Genomic DNA, 19,872 nt, shown 5'->3' with positions numbered 1-19,872 from the left:
ACTAAATAATTTGACCCAGTTCCATACCATGAGTTTATCCAACTCATATCAGTGTTCAGTTTAAACAGATGGACCATCCTTCCAAATAACAATAGACACATTATAAGAAAACCATCCCGATGTAACCATTTGGTTGAATTACACTTCGATCGCTGGGTACATCAATCGATCACATCTTTGAATCGCAGGCAAATACGATTGAGCATAGCTAAAGTAAAGTGAATCAAATACAGAATTCAGATAACTTAGCGGAACAATTTAAACATTTAGGTGACCCCAAAACAATCCAAGCCTTAATCCTAGAGCTTCAAAGTGAGATCAATCCCGTTAGCAGTAGTCTCTTCCTGATTCACTTGACGCACCCCTTGCTGGCGTGCCAGGTGACCTCCATCTCCGGTCCCGGGGTAGCCGCTGGCCGCCTGCACCAACACTGCAGAAGATGGTTGAGCCGGAGGAAGGCTTGTGCCGGTTTGCCATGGCAACGAAGGCGGCATGAAGGCCTGGGGTAGTAGTGGGCGGCAAACAGGTTGGCATGCAGGCGAGCGTTGTGCAAGTAGGTGGCGTACGACGGCGCCCAGGTCATGCGCGGCAGGGACCAAGCGGGACGACGCTCCATGCGCGGCTTGTGGTGGTGCACCTTCTGGTGGCTGGCCCGCCCCCGCACGGTCTTGAAAGTGGATGGGCAAAACCTGCACTTAAACGTGCCTACCTGCACCTCCTTGTTGGAAGACGATGACGAGTCGGCTGGGAGGGTGAACGCAGTGGAACCAGAGGAGGACACCATCTTTCTGGATTCGTTGGAGCTAGAGATGTGTAACTAAGTACTGTTCGTTTTGTGTGATTGCTTGTAGTCTATGGTGGGGATTTTATAGCAATGGAGCGGGGTAAGGGATGGGTCATGTGACTGCTAGCTAAGAATGGAAGTAAACGCTTTTTTGGATAAACATGCATGGTAACGTTATTTGTAGGAGGGAAATCATTTTCATAATTCTCCGTATAATTACTCACTAATACCTACTAACCATATGTATTTCCTCTCAGTGATGTCATAAATTCAGTTTGCATCCATTAAAATTACTCTTTCTCATTCTTGAAAAATGTTTTTCTTTCTCATTAAAAAACTATATTAGACTAATAAACTTGTAATGCTACAGTTGTAGAATCTACTTCCACTACACGAAAATCGCAATACGCTGATTATTAAAAATACTCGATGAAGCAACATTGATCTCGGCGAACAATTGAAATAATCTTTTCACAATATGCCATTAGCATCTCAGTGAAGCACGAGGGTGCTGCCAGTCAGAAAACCATTGAAATGCATGTCCTTCCTAGTTAACTGCGCTAGCCCCACGACCCGTGTTAGCCACCTATCTCTTGCGCGTACACAACATGGCTTTAAAGACGGTTTTGTTAGACAGCCCTTGGTCGATTTTAGGTTTCCATTACTAGCTTGAGACCTCAAAACAGTCTGGAAGCGAAAAATGTTTTATGACTATTTTAATTTATATTTTTGCAGCCAGCCCTGCTATCTAAATCACAATGAATGGTACACAGCAAGTGATCTATGACCAACCAAACATATGATTGTAGGATTGAAGAGGTGTCAAAGGCCAGGGTGAAATCTCCACTCAGCTTACCGATGCTGGTATCGGCGACACATGAGGATGTCATCCCCTTTTGGGGGGGCATTGACATGGCCTTTCGCCTGTGTCCCTCTTCGAGCACTGGGGCAAACACTAGGTCCGGTTGCCCGGATCGAATGACGGCAGCATACCAACATCGTCCCCTTCAAGAAGTGTTGTCTTGGTTTCTCGTGGTGTCTCCAGTGTTGGAATTGACAATGTCAGACGTCGTGCTCGGTTTTGGGCGGCTTCTCAAGACGTGGGAATTCGGGGTGCAATGTAGAACTCGCCATCGCTTCCTTCGTGGCTTCTTCCTCCGGTCCTGTTTAGTCCTACAATCCACTTGCCCACTCCTCTAGGCTCTTAATCTGTCCCGGATCGTGGCCGCATGATGGAGGTGCCTAGCATTGGTCGTGACACGCTCTAGCTGCTTTGGGTCTCATCTTCTTACCTTCCATGACTGGAGTTCGGGATAGGCGAGTATGTGATGTGTTGTAACCCCCCCTCCCTCCCCTATCTTACTTCGGCATACCCAGAGAAAATTGGTACCCGCCAAAAAATATCTCGGTTTATATAGGAAACTTGGCATAATCCAGAGTAAGCTGAGCACCCTCAAAATAATATTTGTTGGCAAGGTCCTCGGGGCAGCCAAGCGTAAGTTGAGCACCCACCAAAAAATATCTCGGTTTATACAGAAAATTCGGCATAGAACGGAAAAAAACACTCGGCTTACACCAGAGGCTCAGCAAAGTACTTGCCACGTGGCCATCCTCATCGCACTTGTCGGCTCCATGACGACAATTGCAATAAGCCGAGTACCATCTAATGGCACACTCCGTTTACATATTTCATTTTCTTTTTAAATACGCCCTAATGTAAGCCAAGTGCTTGATAAAAACACTCGGCTTACACTTGTGGATTTTGTTTCCATGCATTTTTGCATTAGATAATACACAAAGTATATTTTTCAGTTTTAGTTTTCTTTTATTGTATATTCTTTCTTCCCCATCTCTTTCCCGCCAATTTTCAGCCACCCATTATAATCCCTCTACTTCTCGCTCTTTCTATCATTACCGCCACTTTGCCATTTCAAAGTTGTCTATTGACTTTTTCCTCATTACACAACCCTAGTGTACCAATGCTAGGTCCCCATGCAAATGGAGGAGTTGTTCAGACACTTCCTCATTATGAGGAGTGGTTCTAACAATCTGAATAAACATGTCCATGCGGTGGGTGGTAGTGGGGAGGGATCTCGTGTGTCGGCGTATGTATATGAAGAAGCTCATTATGAGGAAACATTTGGAGTTCATTTAGATTGCATCCAATCTCACTGAGATTTTCTAACGCGCAAGTCGGTTTTGAAAGTGGTTTTTCATTTTAGAGATAGTGCAACTCAAATTTCAAAATTACTACAAATTTTTGGTTGGTATCGAAACTTTTGCAGCCTAAATATTTTGGATAAGTTTCAAACTATCGAATCAAATTTAAATTAGCTAGAAAATTAAAATACAAAGAATATTGATAGATTTAAATCCAAAATAATTTTGAATTTTCTCAAATTATGATATTTCAAGTTGCAATCCCGATCCCCCAACCCCACGTGAGCAAGTCTTTTTCCTTCCTTTTTGATAGCCTAGTTCTTTCGTTTTGTCAAGAACGTGCAAGCAGCCTAGCGCTGGCGGGCTGAGGCCTAGTGTGGCCACCTGGCCCATGCGCGGAGCGGGAGCATGTATGAATAAAAAAGTTGACCAACGTACGAACAATGTTGACTCGGGAAAAAGGATGAAAATCTGGTATTGATGTACGAAAATGGACGAAAATTTGGGAGCAAGAATATTTCCTCCTTTTAATAGTAGGTATAGATAAGGCAGAGTCTTCTAATATATCGTGACCATTAAATATTAAATATAATGGCTAAATTAATCTTGTGGATGTGAATTAACGTGGAGGCACGAAAGGTGCCTCCAATTAGTAAATTTTAAGATATATGATATAAGATGATGATCTCGTTCGCAAATATATGGTTATAAGAAAAGTCCTTATACCTATGCCTATTTTTATTATAAGTGTTTTCAGTTTCAACTTGATTTTGTTCAGGTCAAAAGTTGGAACTAATAGGCTTGCAAAAGCTTGGTAGAAACCCCTGACTTTAAGGGTGCCTTCCTCTTGTGGGTTCAATAACTCGGGGTCAGCCCTAGGAAAAAGCGAGAATCCTTTATGCTCCTTTACTGGGTCACTAAAGGGAATAATTGGTCGTGTAAGAGTTCGTGCCCTTTGTCGGTTATGTTGGAGCCCCCCAGTTCCTTGGCAGATCTTTGAACTGGCCATGGCAAGGCTGCTAGAGTCCATTCCCGATGAGGGCCCCGTGGCCCGCTATGCTCCCTCCAAGAAGAAGAAGGAGGTCATTGTAGCCCGTGAAGAGGAGGTGAGCATGGCTGTCGCGACTACCAAAGAGGAGGAACCGATGCCGACTGCGAGGAGGAGATAGGCGATGATGCCAAGGAGGAGGACAACGTGTCCTTCAAGGAGGAAGAGGCCATAGGCGAGGAGGACACCACCGTGCCTTCACCTTCGCGGGGTCTGAATAGGGGCCACAGCGGAGAGGCTTCCTCCATCACGGTGGGATCTCAAGAGCAACAACAAGGATCGTTGAGAATCGATGAGCCCATTGGGGCTCTGGGCGCCTCTAGTGCAGGCGGTCCCTGTCACGGTGTTGAAGCCGCCGCAGAAGCATAACGTCCATGTGAAAGGCTGGTAAGTCCTCTGCCTATGTCTTTGGCATTGCTTCTTGATGATACTCTGCTTCTTCATGATACTCTCTATGTTCCCCACCTAAGTCTCACCCCTTCAGGCCCGCCCGTTCAATCAAGGAGGTCGGTGTGGCTTGGGGTTCTACCGGTGGTGCCTGAAGCCCCCGCGTCTGGTGATCATGATGCCGCAGGGAATGATTAGGAGCAGTCGTTGGAGACCTCCATGACCAGAGGAGGTAAGGGCATTGTCATTGTCTTTTTTTCATTTTTAGGCGCAATGAGACGTAATCTTAGTTCTGCCTGCTGGTGATACGTCTCTGTCGTATCTACTTTTTCAAACACTTTTGCCCTTGTTTTGGACTCTAACTTGCATAATTTGAATGGAACTAACCCGGACTGACGCTGTTTTCAGCAGAATTGTCATGGTGTTATTTTTGTGCAGAAATAAAAGTTCTCGGAATAACCTGAAACTTCAGGAGAATATTTTTGAAATTTATAAAAAATATTGGCGAAAGAATCAAGACCAGGGGGCCCACACCCTGTCCACAAGGGTGGGAGGCGCGCCCCCTGCCTCGTGGGCCCCCTGTTGCTCCACCGACCTCAACTCCAACTCCATATATTCGCGTTCGGGAAGAAAAAATCAGAGAGAAGGATTCATCGCGTTTTACGATATGGAGCCGCTGCCAAGCCCTAAACTCTCTCGGGAGGGCTGATCTGGAGTCCGTTCGGGGCTCCGGAGAGGGGAATCCGTTGCCATCGTCGTCATCAATCATCCTCCATCACCAATTTCATGATGCTCACCGCCGTGCGTGAGTAATTCCATCATAGGCTTGCTGGACGGTGATGGGTTGGATGAGATTTATCATGTAATTGAGTTAGTTTTGTTAGGGTTTGATCCCTAGTATCCACTATATTCTGAGATTGATGTTGCTATGACTTTGCTATGCTTAATGCTTGTCACTAGGGCCCGAGTGCCATGATTTCAGATCTGAACCTAGTATGTTTTCATGAATATATGTGAGTTCTTGATCCTATCTTGCAAGTCTATAGTCACCTATTATGTGTTATGATTTGTTAACCCCGAAGTGACAATAATCGGGATACTTACCGGTGATGACCGTAGTTTGAGGAGTTCATGTATTCACTAAGTGTTAATGCTTTGGTCCGGTACTGTATTAAAAGGAGGCCTTAATATGCCTTAGTTTCCAATAGGACCCCGCTGCCACGGGAGGGTAGGACAAAAGATGTCATGCAAGTTCTTTTCCATAAGCACATATGACTATATTCGGAATACATGCCTACATTACATTGATGAATTGGAGCTAGTTCTGTGTCACCCTATGTTATAACTGTTGCATGAGGAATCACATCCGACATAATCATCCATCACCGATCCAATGCCTACGAGCTTTTCACATATTGCTCTTTGCTTAGTTATATTACCGTTGCCACTGTTACAATTACTACAAAACTGCTACTGTTACTTTTGCCACTATTACCGTTACTTCCATACTACTTTGCTACTAAATACTTTGATGTAGATATTAAGCTATCCAGGTGTGGTTGAATTGACAACTCAACTGCTAATACTTGAGAATATTCTTTGGCTCCCCTTGTGTCGAATCAATAAATTTGGGTTGAATACTCTACCCTCGAAGACTTTTGCAATCCCCTATACTTGTGGGTTATCAAGACTATTTTCTGGCACCGTTGTCGGGGAGCATAGCTTTATTCTTTGAGTCACTTGGGATTTTTATCTGCTGGTCACTATGAGGAACTTGAAAGACGATAAAACCAAGATTTATCCCTCAACTACGAGGGGAGGTAAGGAACTGCCATCTAGCTCTGCACTTGATTCACCTTCTGTTTTGAGTAAACTTGCGACACCTAAACCTGCTTCTGCTATTAATTCTGATATGTCGCATGTTATTGATGATGCCACTTCTGCTATGTGTGATACTTATGATGAAACTACTTCTATGCTTGATAATACTGTGCCACTAGGTGAATTTCTTGATGAACAACTTGCTAGGGCTAGAGAGAATGAAATTATTAAAACTGATAATATTGATGAAAGTGATGATGAAGATTCTCCCCCTAGATATGAATTGTCTGTTGTGCCTGAGGGTTATGTTATGGATGAAGAAACTGCTAGAGATTTTCTTGCTTGCAATGATAGATATGATTTTAAGAAATTATTAGCTAAACTGAAAGAAAAGTCTTTGAATGCTAGAATGAAATATGACCCTGCTTTTGCTACTTCACCTATCTGTATTTCCGATAAGGATTATGATTTCTCTGTCGATCCTGAGATAATTACTTTGGTTGAATCTGGTCCTTTTTATGGCTATGAATCTGAAACTGTTGTGGCACATCTTACTAAATTAAATGATATAGCCACCCTATTCACTAATGATGAGAAAACTCGCTACTACTATATCCTTAAATTATTTCCATTCTCATTAAAGGGTGATGCTAAGACATGGTTTAATTCTCTTCATCCTGGTTGTGTGCGTAGTCCCCAGGATATGATTTATTACTTCTCTGCTAAATATTTCCCCGCTCATAAGAAACAAGCTGCCTTAAGGGAAATATATAATTTTGTGCAAATTGAAGAAGAGAGTCTCCCACAAGCTTGGGGGAGTCTTCTCCAATTACTTAATGCTTTGCCTGGTCATCCTCTTAAGAAAAATGAAATACTTGATATCTTTTATAATGGACTAACCGATGCTTCCAGAGACCACCTGGATAGTTGTGCTGGTTGTGTTTTCAGGGAAAGAACTGTTGATCAAGCTGAATTGTTATTGAATAATATGTTGACTAATGAAAATAATTGGACACTTCCTGAACCAACTCCTAAGCCAACTCCGAAGAAAAGGGGTATTCTATTTCTCAGTCCTGAAGATATGCAAGAGGCAAAGAAATCTATGAAAGAAAAGGGTATTAAAGCTGAAGATGTTAAGAATTTACCACCTATTGAAGAAATACATGGTCTTGATAACCCGACACAGGTAGTAAAGGTAAATTCTCTCTATAGATTTGATGAAGGTGATATTCCTCGTTATAAAACTGCTAGCCAATGCTTGGATGAGTTTGATAATTTTATTGTTAAACAAGAAAACTTCAATGCTTATGTTGGTACACAATTGAAACGTAATGCTTATATGGTTGAACACTTCAGTGATTATATGTCTAGAGTTAAAGGTGAACTTAAACTCATTAGTAAACATGCTTCTATGGTTACCACTCAAGTAGAACAAGTGCTTAAAGCTCAAAATGATTTGCTCAATGAATTAAATAATAAGAAAAATGATCATGCTGTTAGAGTTATGACTAGAGGAGGTAAAATGACTCAAGAACCTTTGTATCCTGAGGGCCACCCTAAGAGAATTGAGCAAGATTCTCAGAGAACTAATGTTGATGTGCCTAGTCCTTCTAAGAGGAAGAAAAGGAAAAATGATAGGACTTTGCATGCTTCTAGCGAACATGTTGTTGACACACTTGAGAATCCCAATGATATTTCTATTTCTGATGCCGAAAAACAATCTGGTAATGAACATGAACCTAGTGATAATGTTAACGATGATGTTCATGTTGATGCTCAACCTAGCAATAACAATGATGTAGAAATTGAACCTGCTGTTTATCTTGATAACCCACAATCAAAGAATCAACGTTATGATAAGAGAGACTTTGTTGCTAGGAAGCACGGTAAAGAAAGAGAACCATGGGTTCAGAAACCCATGCCTTTTCCTCCTAAACCATCCAAGAAAAAGGATGATGAGGATTTTGAGCGCTTTGCTGAAATGATTAGACCTATCTTTTTGCGTATGCGTTTGACTGATATGCTTAAAATAAATCCTTATGCTAAGTATATGAAAGATATTGTTACAAATAAAAGAAAGATACCGGAAGCTGGAATTTCCACCATGCTTGCTAATTATACTTTTAAGGGTGGAATACCAAAGAAACTAGGAGATCCAGGAGTACCAACTATACCATGCTCCATTAAAAGAAACTATGTTAAAACTGCTTTATGTGATCTTGGAGCCGGTGTTAGTGTTATGCCTTTCTCTTTATATCGTAGACTTGAATTGAATAAGTTGACACCTACTGAAATATCTTTGCAAATGGCCGATAAATCAACTGCTATACCTGTCGGTATTTGTGAGGATGTGCCTGTTGTGGTTGCAAACGTTACTATTTTAACGGACTTTGTTATTCTTGATATTCCCGAGGATGATAGTATGTCGATTATTCTTGGGAGACCCTTTTTTAATACTGCAGGGGCTGTTATTGATTGCAACAAAGGCAATGTCACTTTTCATGTTAATGGTAATGAGCATACGGTACACTTTCCGAGAAAACAACCTCAAGTCCAAAGTATCAATTCTATTGGAAAAATTTCAACAATCACTATTGGAGGTTTTGAATTTCCTCTTCCTACTGTCAAGAAGAAATATGATATTCTTATTGTTGGGGACGTGCATATCCCCGTTGAGGTAACCTAGTGTTATTCGAAAATTCTCCGGTTTCATGTTATTCGGAAAGAGTTTGTTAACAAGACTTGATCAACCTTGTTAGTGGATTCCTTTTGATGAGCATGAGATGGATGAAGTTAGAAAGCACAACTTTCTGTACCCGCCTTTTACTTTCTGTTATTTAGAATAAATAAAGCAAACATAGTATTTTTCTGTCTGTTTCCTGAATTACCCTTGCAATAAAAAATACCCCGAAAATAAAAGTTCTCCAAATGCCCCGAAATTGAAATATGATTTTTTCTAGAATATTTGAGAATATTTGGCACTGAGAACACATCAGGGGGAGCTAGCACCTGGCCACGAGGGTCCAGGGCGCGCCCCCTGCCTCGTGGGCCCCTAGTGGCCCCCTCCACTTATTCCTGCACCCACACACTCCGTCTTCCTCCAGAAAAAATCACCACCTATCTCAAACTCGTGTTCTAGCTCATGTTGCTGCGATTTTCGATCTCCTTGCTCAAAGCTCCATTCACAAAATTGTTTTGGGGGATTGTTCTTCGGTATGTGACTCCTCCAATGTTCCAATTAGTTTTTGTTCTAGTGCTTTATTTATTGCAAATTTTTTGCTGCTTAGGTGACCCTGTTCTTGAGCTTGCATGTCAAATTTATATGGTCCCAAGTAGTTCTAATGCATGATATAGTCTCTAGGCATTTGTGGGAGTAGTTGCTATCAGTCTTGTTGAGTTTGGTTCACTTTTATTTGCAGTTACTAAAAATTTCAGAAATTTTTCAGAGGAAGAAATATGTTTAGGAAAATGTACCAAGGTGGTTCTTCGAAGAAGCAAGAACCAAGGATCGCGATACGTGAGCAGGACTATGAACTACCAAGAGAAGCTCAAGTGCGGCCTTGTGAATGACCGTCAGAAAATTTCATGGTCCAAGCAGGAATTAAGGATGAATTTGACGCGTATGTGCGTAATGTTGAACTCGAGGGCTTCTTGTTAGATAAGTGCCCTCAATATTACCACCTAACTGATTCCTTTGTGAGAAGGTTTAAATTTACATCATCACGCAATTCTCACACGGTTCTGTTTGATCTTTATGATAAATCTTATACCATGGACTTAGAAGATTTTAATACTGCTTGTAAACTCCCGCAGTGGGGTAATGTTAGTGAACCTCGCAAATCTGAATATGAAGACTTTCTTGCTAGCATAACTGTGGGGGAATCTAGAGAAATCACGCAAGCTACCATTTGGAGCATTCATTTTCCTGCTATACATTATTTTGCTCTCTTTATAGGTAGATGTATTAATGGTAAAGATGAAGCCTGTCACATGTGCATTCCAGATCTTTGTGTCCTCAAGAGTGCTGTGTTAGGAGATAAACAATATAACTTGGGGGCTATTGTTGCACGAAGGCAGCATCATAACAGTATTAGCGGAGATTTGTTTGGTGGAATTTATGCAACCCGTTTAGCTAATTTTCTTGAGGTACCCATTCGTGAAAATGATATGGAGTTGCCTCCTACTTATCTAGATTACAATGCTATGGTTCGCCATCAGTTTATTGAGAGGAATGAACAGCCTCTCCAGTACCGACGAATCTTTGACAGACGTCGCGCTGTCCATATTGCTCTCCCTGCTCCTGCTTTATTTGACTTTCAGGCAAAGGGGAGATATGTCATAACTAGGGAGGAGGCAGACGAGTACGAGAGGAGGGCGGAAGCAGAACGCCTCCAAGCTGCAGCCAAGAGGGCAGTAGCTGCTGCATCTCAGTACGACCCTAGTTACAACTTTGGATATCCGTCAGGCCAGCCGTGGCCATAGACCAACTTAGTCCAAAAGCCTAAGCTTGGGGAAGTACGTATTTCTCACCGACATTACATTCATGTTCACACACTCATTCTAGCTGTCGGTGCTCATACTTTTTCATTGTACCATCCATGCTAGTTTATTTTCTGTTTTAAGATTTCTTTTTGTGTGTTTGAAAAACCTTAAGAAAAACCAAAAAAATAGTTGTAGCTTTTAGCTAGTTTATTTTCCATGCTTGTAGTAGTAATAATTAAAAGAAAACCCAAAAATAGTTCATGTTCTTCTTTTGCTTGTTGGGAGCTTTCCCGTGTAAATAGTTTTATTTCTTTTCTTTTCTTCGGGGGTCGAGAGGAGAAGACCATGATGAAAATGTTGAAGTGGCTCTTATATGCATTATTGTTGATTTAACCAAGAGCCCATATTACCTTGTCTTCTCCTTTGTATCAGATGCTTGCAGATTCCAGCTTAGTCCAATGCACGTGCACTACTATTATTATACACACCGTTCGGTCGTGCAAGTGAAAGGCAATAATGATGATATATGATGGACTGATTGAGATGAGAAAAGCTGGTATGAACTCGACCTCTCTTGTTTTTGTAAATATGATTAGTTCATCGTTCCTGATTCAGCCTATTATGAATGAAACATGTTTGCAATGACAATTAGAGATCATAGTTGCTTATGCCATGCTTAATTAGCTAGGAGTTTATAATGGTTTACCTTGCGTGCCAACATGCTATTAAAATGGTTGTGATGTGGCATGATAGGGTGGTATCCTCCTTTGAACGATTCGAGTGGCTTGACTTGGCACATGTTCACGCATGTAGTTGAAACATAATCAACATAGCCTCCACGATATTTATGTTCATGGTGGATTATATCCTACTCATGCTTGCACTCAATGTTTATTAATTTTAATGCATGTTCATGACTGTTGTCGCTCTTTAGTTGGTCACTTCCCAGTCTTTTTCTAGCCTTCACTTGTACTAAGCGGGAATACTGCCTGTGCATCCACTTTCACAAACCCCAAAGTTATTCCATATGAGTCCACCATACCTTCCTATATGTGGTATCTACCTGCCGTTCCAAGTAAATTTGTATGTACCAAACTCTAAACCTTCAAATAAAATTTTGTTTTGTATGCTCGAATAGCTCATGTATCAACTAGGGTTGTCTATATCTTCCATGCTAGGTGGGTTATTCTCAAGAGGAGTGGACTCCGCTCCTCACTCACGAGAAAATGGCCGGTAACCGAGATGCCCAGTCCCATGCTCAAATCAAATCAAATTAATTGCAAACAAAACTCCCCCAGGACTGTTGTTGGTATGGACGGTACCCATTGTTTTGGACCAGCCGTGGAGTGTACTTGTTGGTGGTGGGGGAGTATAAACTTTACCATTCTGTTTGGGAACCGCCTATAATGTGTGTAGCATGGAAGATATCGAGATCTCTTGGTTGTTATGTTGACAATGAAAGTATACAACCCAAAATATTATTTATCTCTATTTCAAAATCGAGCTCTGACACCTCTACAAATCCCTGCTTCCCTCTGCGAAGGGCCTATCTATTTACTTTTATGTTGAGTCATCACCCTCTTATTAAAAAGCACCAGTTAGAGAGCACCGCTGTCATTTGCATCCATTACTATTAATTTATATTGAGTATGACTGTGACTGGATCTCTTTTACCATGAATTACAATGTCTAGTCAGTCCTTGATCTGCAGAGGTGCTCTGCATTTATGTTTTGCGGTCTCAGAAAGGGCTAGCGAGATACCATCTTGTTATATCATATTATGATTGTTTTGAGAAAGTGTTGTCATCCGAGATTTATTATTATTGCTCGCTAGTTGATTATGCCATTGATATGAGTAAACATGAGACCTAGATGTTATTGTGAATGTGGTTAGTTCATGATCTTTGCTGAAAACTTGAATGCTGGCTTTACATATTTACAACAACAAGAGCAAACAGAGTTTGTAAAAGTTTTTCTTTATCACTTTTAGTTTGTTAACTGAATTGCTTGAGGACAAGCAAAGGTTTAAGCTTGGGGGAGTTGATATGTCTCCGTCGTATCTACTTTTCCAAACACTTTTGCCCTTGTTTTGGACTCTAACTTGCATGATTTGAATGAAACTAAATCTATGAGGTCCGGGGTTCTTCGGGCACTTTCCTGGATTCAGCCGAAACCAAATCTATGATGACAAGGTACGTACATATCTGTCCTGTTATTATTTGATGTTGTTTTTTGTTGTATCTTGATCTGTGGCGCTATTAGATTATAGAAATTAGATTGTATCTCATTATTCCATGCCAGTTTCCGTTGTAACTAGGCTTTACATATTCTGCAAAATATTGATGTACGTGTTCGCCACAAATATTATATGTCATGTTGTGGATCACCATTAGTCGATCAATGGTAAAAGTGAGGACAAAATTAAGACCCTGCAACCTCTAGATAAGGTTTATAGCTTATGAAAGAAAACTAACATATATCATTTTCATGATGACGGGTAGCGACAAAAAGGGTAGAAATTTCATACTCGGTGGTTATGTCGTTTTCAATTTTCAACGGTGGTGGTAGTTAGCCCACTGAATTTTAGAACTAATGGTATTTGTCTAGTTACCAAATCCATGGTTTCCTAGGTCTAGCTAGGGTTTTCATGCTCTCCTAGAAATTTCAACCCTCTTGGTTGGCAAGAACGAAAATCATGTATGGCAAGTTGGGAAACACATTTGGAAAACCCGTCATTATTTCGTTTTGAAATTTAGATTGTGAATCATATGTGAACACTTACTCCATTCATGTTGTGTTTGTGTCATCTTGATTTTAAATGGCATAGGAATCACAAATATCAAGTTTGTGATCATATATGGGTAACGACAATAGGTTAGATTTGTGTCATCTATTGCATAGACCGTTATATGCTTTGCAACGATACTTACTTACATCTTTTTATTTCTCTGGTTCTAGCTATATCTAGGGTTTGCCTGATCCGCTAGGTATCTCAATTATTTTAGGTTCATCGTTACAAGTGACATCTGAAAAGTTATGTATGTGATGTCTGTGGGAAAGCCATTATTTTATTTCAAACAAGGATGGTAGGACCTTGCACCATACCCTTGAGGATGTAGCGTACCTACAATATACTCCCTCCGTTCGGAATTACTTGTCTTGAAAATGGATGTATCTAGAACTAAAATACGTCTAGATACATCCATTTCTGCGACAAGGAATTCCGAACGGATGGGGTAGATAAGAAAATGACAAAAGTAAAGACTGAAGCATGAAAACTGAGCACTTTTAAGTGGGCGGTTGAGAAAGTGGCAGCATTGCGCCTCAGCTCACAAGGTTTCAAATATTTGGATTCACTCTGCGTGCATAACTAATTACTTTGGAAGTGCAAGCTATAGATCTTACCCAGTTTACAATATAATTAAGTTCCATGTGCCCTTGTTAAGAACCTAATTTTTCTAAGACATGACCTAAGATTAATTTCTGGGAAGATTGTAGTGTTCCCATCAAAATCGCAATGACATCCACTGTTGTTTTGCTAATATAAAGTTCTACCTTTTTTTCATGTACACTTGTATTTTACTATAACATATTGGGCATGAAACTATAGTTTTCCTGATTTATTTATTTTAAATCTAAATTTGAATGGTTTCATATCCTATATCTTAATTTTACTTTTTGTCAACTGTTATTTCTCTCTGAGCTGTCAACAACAAATTTTGTGTGAAAATTCTGGTCATGTACTAGTTATTCAAATTGCATATTTTATTTTACAAGCTTCCACGTATTGTCAAGATTTTCAGCGATGTTGTTGCGGAGTTCCGTTTAAAGGTGTGTACATACAGATGTTTATGCATAAGTTTTGCCTAGAAAAGAAGTGTTAGTGCCACAATCTGTCACAATACTTCGAAGTTTATGGCTAATAGAGGACGGGTTCATGGAACCCGATTGGATTGTAAAAAAATATCAAATTTTTATACTATATCCTTATTTACGTGTAGATGCATATGAACGTGGCATATGTGCCTATAAAATTATTTAATACACATATTTTAATATGTGGTACATACACTTTTTTCTTGTGTGTAATATGTCGTACATACACAAAAAGGGTAAATATGTGGATCTAAAAATAGTGTGGCATTTGATACTGCAAATACACAAATTGTCTTTTTTAAAGCTCAGATGCTAAAGTACTATTTCTAAATAAACCTTGCACATAAGTATAATACAACGCACACGTGTAGAATTGTTCCCGGAAAAGTTTTTAAATTTCTACAAAGAGTTAATTCTGTGTTTTACCCAATGTTTTGTTATTTTTGCCAAAGATTGCCCCGTTTAAGGGAAATTCTTTCATCTTATCCAATTTAACTACAAGTTTGCCGGGTTTTACATATTGTGTATTTTGTTTGCACGTTACCAAGATGGTCCTAGATGCCGCTCGACTTTTTTCCCAGTCAGTCAGACATATTTGCATATAGATGCATACGAGTGTGATATATGTTCCTAATAATTGTATTGAATACACGTATTTCTATATGTAGTACATACACCTTTGTTTCTTTTTTTTGGCATCGAATACGATAAATATTTTGATCTCAAATAGCGTACTATTTGATATCTCAAATACACAAATGTGTGCTTCTTGTATTGCTCGATGAAGTACTATTTGTTGCTAAAACATTACACATTACATGGAATACACTTGCTCACACGTAGAATTGTTTCTGGAAATATTGAGAACATCTAAAGACAGGATTTTTGAACAACTCGAACTGTGGAGTCGAGTACTAGTCCTATTACCACACAGTATGTGTGGTAAGCACTTTGTGAATTTAAATTAAGTTATGATCATTTAAGTCGAGCTGAAAAAATCCAGAAAAGGAGTACTAGGCCTATCGGTGTTTCGTTGGCTATTTGGGCGGGAGAAGAACAACAGACGTTGTTTCATCGGTAAACCCTATTGGACGCTCACTTCATGAAGTAGTGGTTGTTCAACACAGGATGCGAGCGAACGAAGGTAACATGAATCAGTCCATGTAAGAGCGTGCCAAGTGGTGCGTTCAGCCGCCGCCATGTGTCGCATGTTGGGCGCTTCCTCTGGTTTTTTCTATATGTGTTTTTGGATTTTAGATGATTTATATTTTATTTTTTGGATTTTCGATTTTATCTGGTCTCCTTAGGTTTCAGAGAATGTTGTTTCTCGAAGGACAACTTTGCTTGCATCCCTGAGAAGCAGAGTTGTACTTCTCGAAAAGAGACAAAATATGTGATTCCACGATAAGCATAGATTTGGTTCCTATGCTTTTGGGGGGAAAATATGTGCTTCTCAAAAGGGGAAAAAGGGAAAAAAGAACGCAACTGCGCTTCCGGACTCTGGATTTTTTGCTGTTTTTTTTTTCTTTTCTGATTTTTCTTTTTTTCGCTTTTCGGTTTTTCCTTTAAAAAAATCGCGAACCTCGTTAAAATGGGATCTTGTTCGAATATTTCGACGTGACAAACCCAACGGTGAAACGAGTCGAAATTTGGACGCGCGATTCAAGAGACAAACCATTTTGAATAAGTGAATCTATGCAAAAAAAAAGAGGGGGAAAAAGGTTGCGACAAGTCACATGCCTACAGTGCACCATTTGTAAGCGCCCGAGAAAGTGGGAAATGATTTATGCAAGGGATAACCCTTACTAATGAATTCGCCATTTCAGCAGGCCCATTGTGGGCCAGAACTCCTGTTTTTTTCCTTTAATATTTTTGTTTGATTTAAAAAAAATTGGATTTTTTGAATTGTGAAAAATGTTCGTGTTTGAATGTTCACAAATTAGGCCTTTTTTAAAAAAATGTAAAATAAACATTTAAAAAATGTTCATGCTGTTCAACCAATGTTTGTGAGTTCAAATTCTCTAATTAAAAAATATTCATGATTTCGAAAAATGTTCTCCAATTTCAGAAGAAATTCATGAATCTAAAATTTTTCATGAAATTAAAGAACTGTTCACGAATTCTAAAAAAATGTATGTGAATTCCAATAAATGTTAAGGAATGTCAAAGTTGTCCTGAGTTCGAAAAATATTCACGAATTTCCAAAAATGTTCATGAAGTTCATAAAACGTTCTTCGATTTTAAAAATGTTCAGGAATTTGAAAAACATATTCATGCATACAAAACAAATTTACTAATCTAAATAAAATTGGTGACTTTGAAAAATGTGCATGAATTTCAAAAGAATTCAAAAAAAATCACGAGTTTGAAAAAAATCAGGACTTTCAAAAATTATTCTCAAATTTGAAAAAAAAAAGTCAACAAGTTTCCAAAAATGATTGTGAATTTGAAAATTATTCTACATTTTGAAAAAATCTCATGTATTCGAAAACATTTCATGATTTTAAAAAAGTGTATGCATTTTTATTTGTGAATTTGAGAAAATAAAAAATGGAAAATTAAAAACATGAAAGAAGAAAACAAAAACGAAAAGGAAAAGAGGAAAACAAAAACAATAAACAAGACGGACAGTACAAACGCGAAGACACATTAACGGGCCGGTCCATTCCTGCAGGCGGGGATATGCGTTTGGTCGCTATCCCCCGACCCCGAAGGGGAATAGGATCTGCCCGCTTTGACGCTGAATGCATCATATAGGAAGTCCCATTTTCGTTGGCGATTCGTGCACTATGTGGCCTATCGTGAGCAGCAGGCTGCTCTATGCGGCGAGCGTGCGGCCATTAGCCCAAGAAACAACACAGCCGTTTATGCTTAGCTAGTTGGGCCTAGAAGCAAGAAGCAAGGCCCAAGCATTTTTATTTGTCCGGGCAAATCACGCCAAAATTAGCTGACAACTGGATCATATCACATACGAATCTACACCAGCTTGCCGCCGAGTGAGCCCCGGCCCGGTAGCTGCCCCGGGTCACACTCACCGGGTATTGGCTCCACCTTGCTGCTGCTTCTCAGGAAACTCATATACTCCAGACACACAATTATTCTTCCCAACAAAAAGGGAAATCAAGGGGAAAACCAGGAATAGTGCATGTTTTAATGGCATTATTGTCCTTTAGATCCTACTGGTGTAGTTATTCTAAATAGCTCATTGGCTTACCTACTGGTCTGGACGGCAGAAACCAAGGGGGCGAAACCCATGTCGCAGTGCGGCAAACATGCTGGTGCTTTTTTTTTTTTTGGTGGCTCATGATTTCTTTGGACGCTGGCTGTTCCTAGGATCGGATGGGCCTGATGCTACTGCTGGTGAGAAGCTGCTGAGTTGCAGTTCTTTACTATGATTTGGTGCGGTTTCAGTTAGTGCTTCGTTTTGTTGCTGATCTGTTGAGCATAGGTGTGGCTGTCTTGTGTATACCGAGAGTGATGTTCCCCTGTGTTTTGTCCCCTGGGGAGTCTGTTTAGCTCGGCAAGCTAGTTTTGCTGCGGGCGTGCTGTTTTGGGGCGATAGTTTTTCCTCCCTTTCTTGGTGATTGTTTTTTCAGTTCCGTGAAAATGAGATTCGGAGCCTGGGCTCCTTTCCTTTGCTCGAAAGAAAAAATAGAGAAGGAAGTCATGTGTAGACGAGCGATTCATACAAGTTCTCTATACGCTGAACATTCAAAACCATCCCATATCATGTATGGACGCAAGCAGATAGTACCAAACAAGCCATTTGATTTCATTCGGAGGCCTTGCGCAGAACAATTTGAAACAGGCCAATGTGGCAAAGAAAGGGATCAAGTGCTGCTGCTTTCGGTTGTCGCTTCCCTTGTCGGCGTCGCCAGCAGTCCCTGATCGGAGGGATCTGCTCCGGCTTCTTCCTCTAGTAATGTTGAAGCCACTGTGACCGGACCCTGAAACATGTGAATGGAGTTTCGAATCAGAATAAAAAGCATTTCGTCCAGGCAAACAATACAGTATAGGATCCTGATTTCTAAACGAATTTTAAGCGTGTGAGATTCAGTTCAGGAATATTTTTGTTTCTCAATGAATTTAAGCATGTGTTAGATTCAGGCACAATTTTTGCCAATCAGTGATGTGAAAATAAGAACGGGGAGCAGAGAGCATTTACCGGAGGATCTGAAGACGCGGTCCCCTGTTTCCTCTTCCTCTCCTCCCTTGATCTCAGCGATTCCACCGGAACATACACCTGCCGCCGCCACGATCAGCATCATCCCCACAGAACTTGAGAATCGAGCGGCAGAACGTCTACCAAACGGAATCGAAACAGACGGAACCGTACCTCGGGCATCCCGATGAGGCGCATCAGCTCCGCCACGACCCGGCGCTGCTCGTCCGCCCGGCGCTCCCACTCCCGCATCTCCCGCCGCAGCGCCTCGTCGGCCTCCGCCAGCGCCCGCTCCGTGACCTGCCGCGCGGCCCGCAGCCGGCCCCGCCGCTCCCGCGCCTTCTCCAGCTCCTCCGCCAGCGACACCTCCTTCTCCCTCACCACCGCCGCCGCCCTGCTCTCAACCTCAGCCCTGCCGGCATACGACCTCACCGACGGCGGAGACGCAGCAGCCGCCTTCGCCTTCGCCTTCGATTTTGCAAGGGCGGCGCCGCCCAAGGACGGGGAGGCGGCCGCGTTGCCGTCCCTCGGCCGCAGCGGAACCCGCCGCGCGCCCCCGGACCTGGCCTCCGACGCCATCGGAGTGGACGAGGAGCCCCGCGCGCGCCTCTCCCGGGGTGAATGGATGATTGCTTGATTGATTGCCGTGAGGAGGCGTTGATTTGGGGATTTCGCGAGCGGTTTGGGGGGTTCGAATTTGAAGGGGTGGGAGAGAGGGTTCAGACTAGTAACAACGGCTAGTAACTCTGGGCACGGCGTGGAGGCGTGGATGGACGGGTTTGCCCGTGGGGAACGTGGGGGCGCAGGCAAGATGGCCGAGGGCAGTCTCGGCCTTGCCTGGTCTTCGTTTGGATGGCTTTCGGCGGCGCTGAGATGGATAGATGCATGATGACGATGCTCTTTTGCGGGGTTCTCGGGGAACGTTTGCCGGATGACGTGCTGGGTATCTTTTCCTTTTGAAACGAATGAAAGGAAGAGCTATATTCCAATACGGACTACTTATGAAGCAAAATGAATGAATTTATAGTCTAAAATATGTGTGCATACATCTAAATGTAGTACATATTAAAATTTATAAAATTGCTTATATTTAGAAACGGAGGGAGTAGTATGAAAATAACAGTTTACAATCATTTAAGGAGGAGTCGACGA

General features: G+C 41.3%; 1 protein-coding gene across 1 annotated transcript; it reads right to left on the bottom strand.

The window, feature by feature from the left end:
• Positions 1-18,159: 18,159 nt before the first annotated feature.
• On the bottom strand, positions 18,160-19,440 carry LOC123125396 (uncharacterized). The gene is made up of 3 exons (XM_044545897.1): positions 18,895-19,440; positions 18,724-18,801; positions 18,160-18,505 (listed from the first exon to the last, which is right to left on the bottom strand). Exons 1-3 carry the CDS (start codon positions 19,297-19,299, stop codon positions 18,389-18,391), a joined length of 600 nt encoding a protein of 199 aa, XP_044401832.1. The 5' UTR covers positions 19,300-19,440; the 3' UTR covers positions 18,160-18,388.
• Positions 19,441-19,872: the final 432 nt, after the last annotated feature.

Source organism: Triticum aestivum, chromosome 5D (genome assembly GCF_018294505.1).
Source record: "Triticum aestivum cultivar Chinese Spring chromosome 5D, IWGSC CS RefSeq v2.1, whole genome shotgun sequence".
In the NCBI taxonomy this organism is placed as follows: Eukaryota; Viridiplantae; Streptophyta; class Magnoliopsida; order Poales; family Poaceae; genus Triticum; species Triticum aestivum.
Note: the sequence above shows the minus strand (reverse complement) of the source record. Positions and strands in the feature narration are given on the sequence as shown.

Excerpts from the sequence above, each read along its gene's own strand:
- LOC123125396 (XM_044545897.1), bottom strand. The coding sequence starts at position 19,299 with ATGGCGTCGGAGGCCAGGTCCGGGGGCGCGCGGCGGGTTCCGCTGCGG. Across the intron at positions 18,802-18,894 it reads GCCTCATCGGGATGCCCGAG|GTGTATGTTCCGGTGGAATC; the intron begins GTACGGTTCCGT and ends TGGCGGCGGCAG. Across the intron at positions 18,506-18,723 it reads CCGCGTCTTCAGATCCTCCG|GGTCCGGTCACAGTGGCTTC; the intron begins GTAAATGCTCTC and ends CACATGTTTCAG.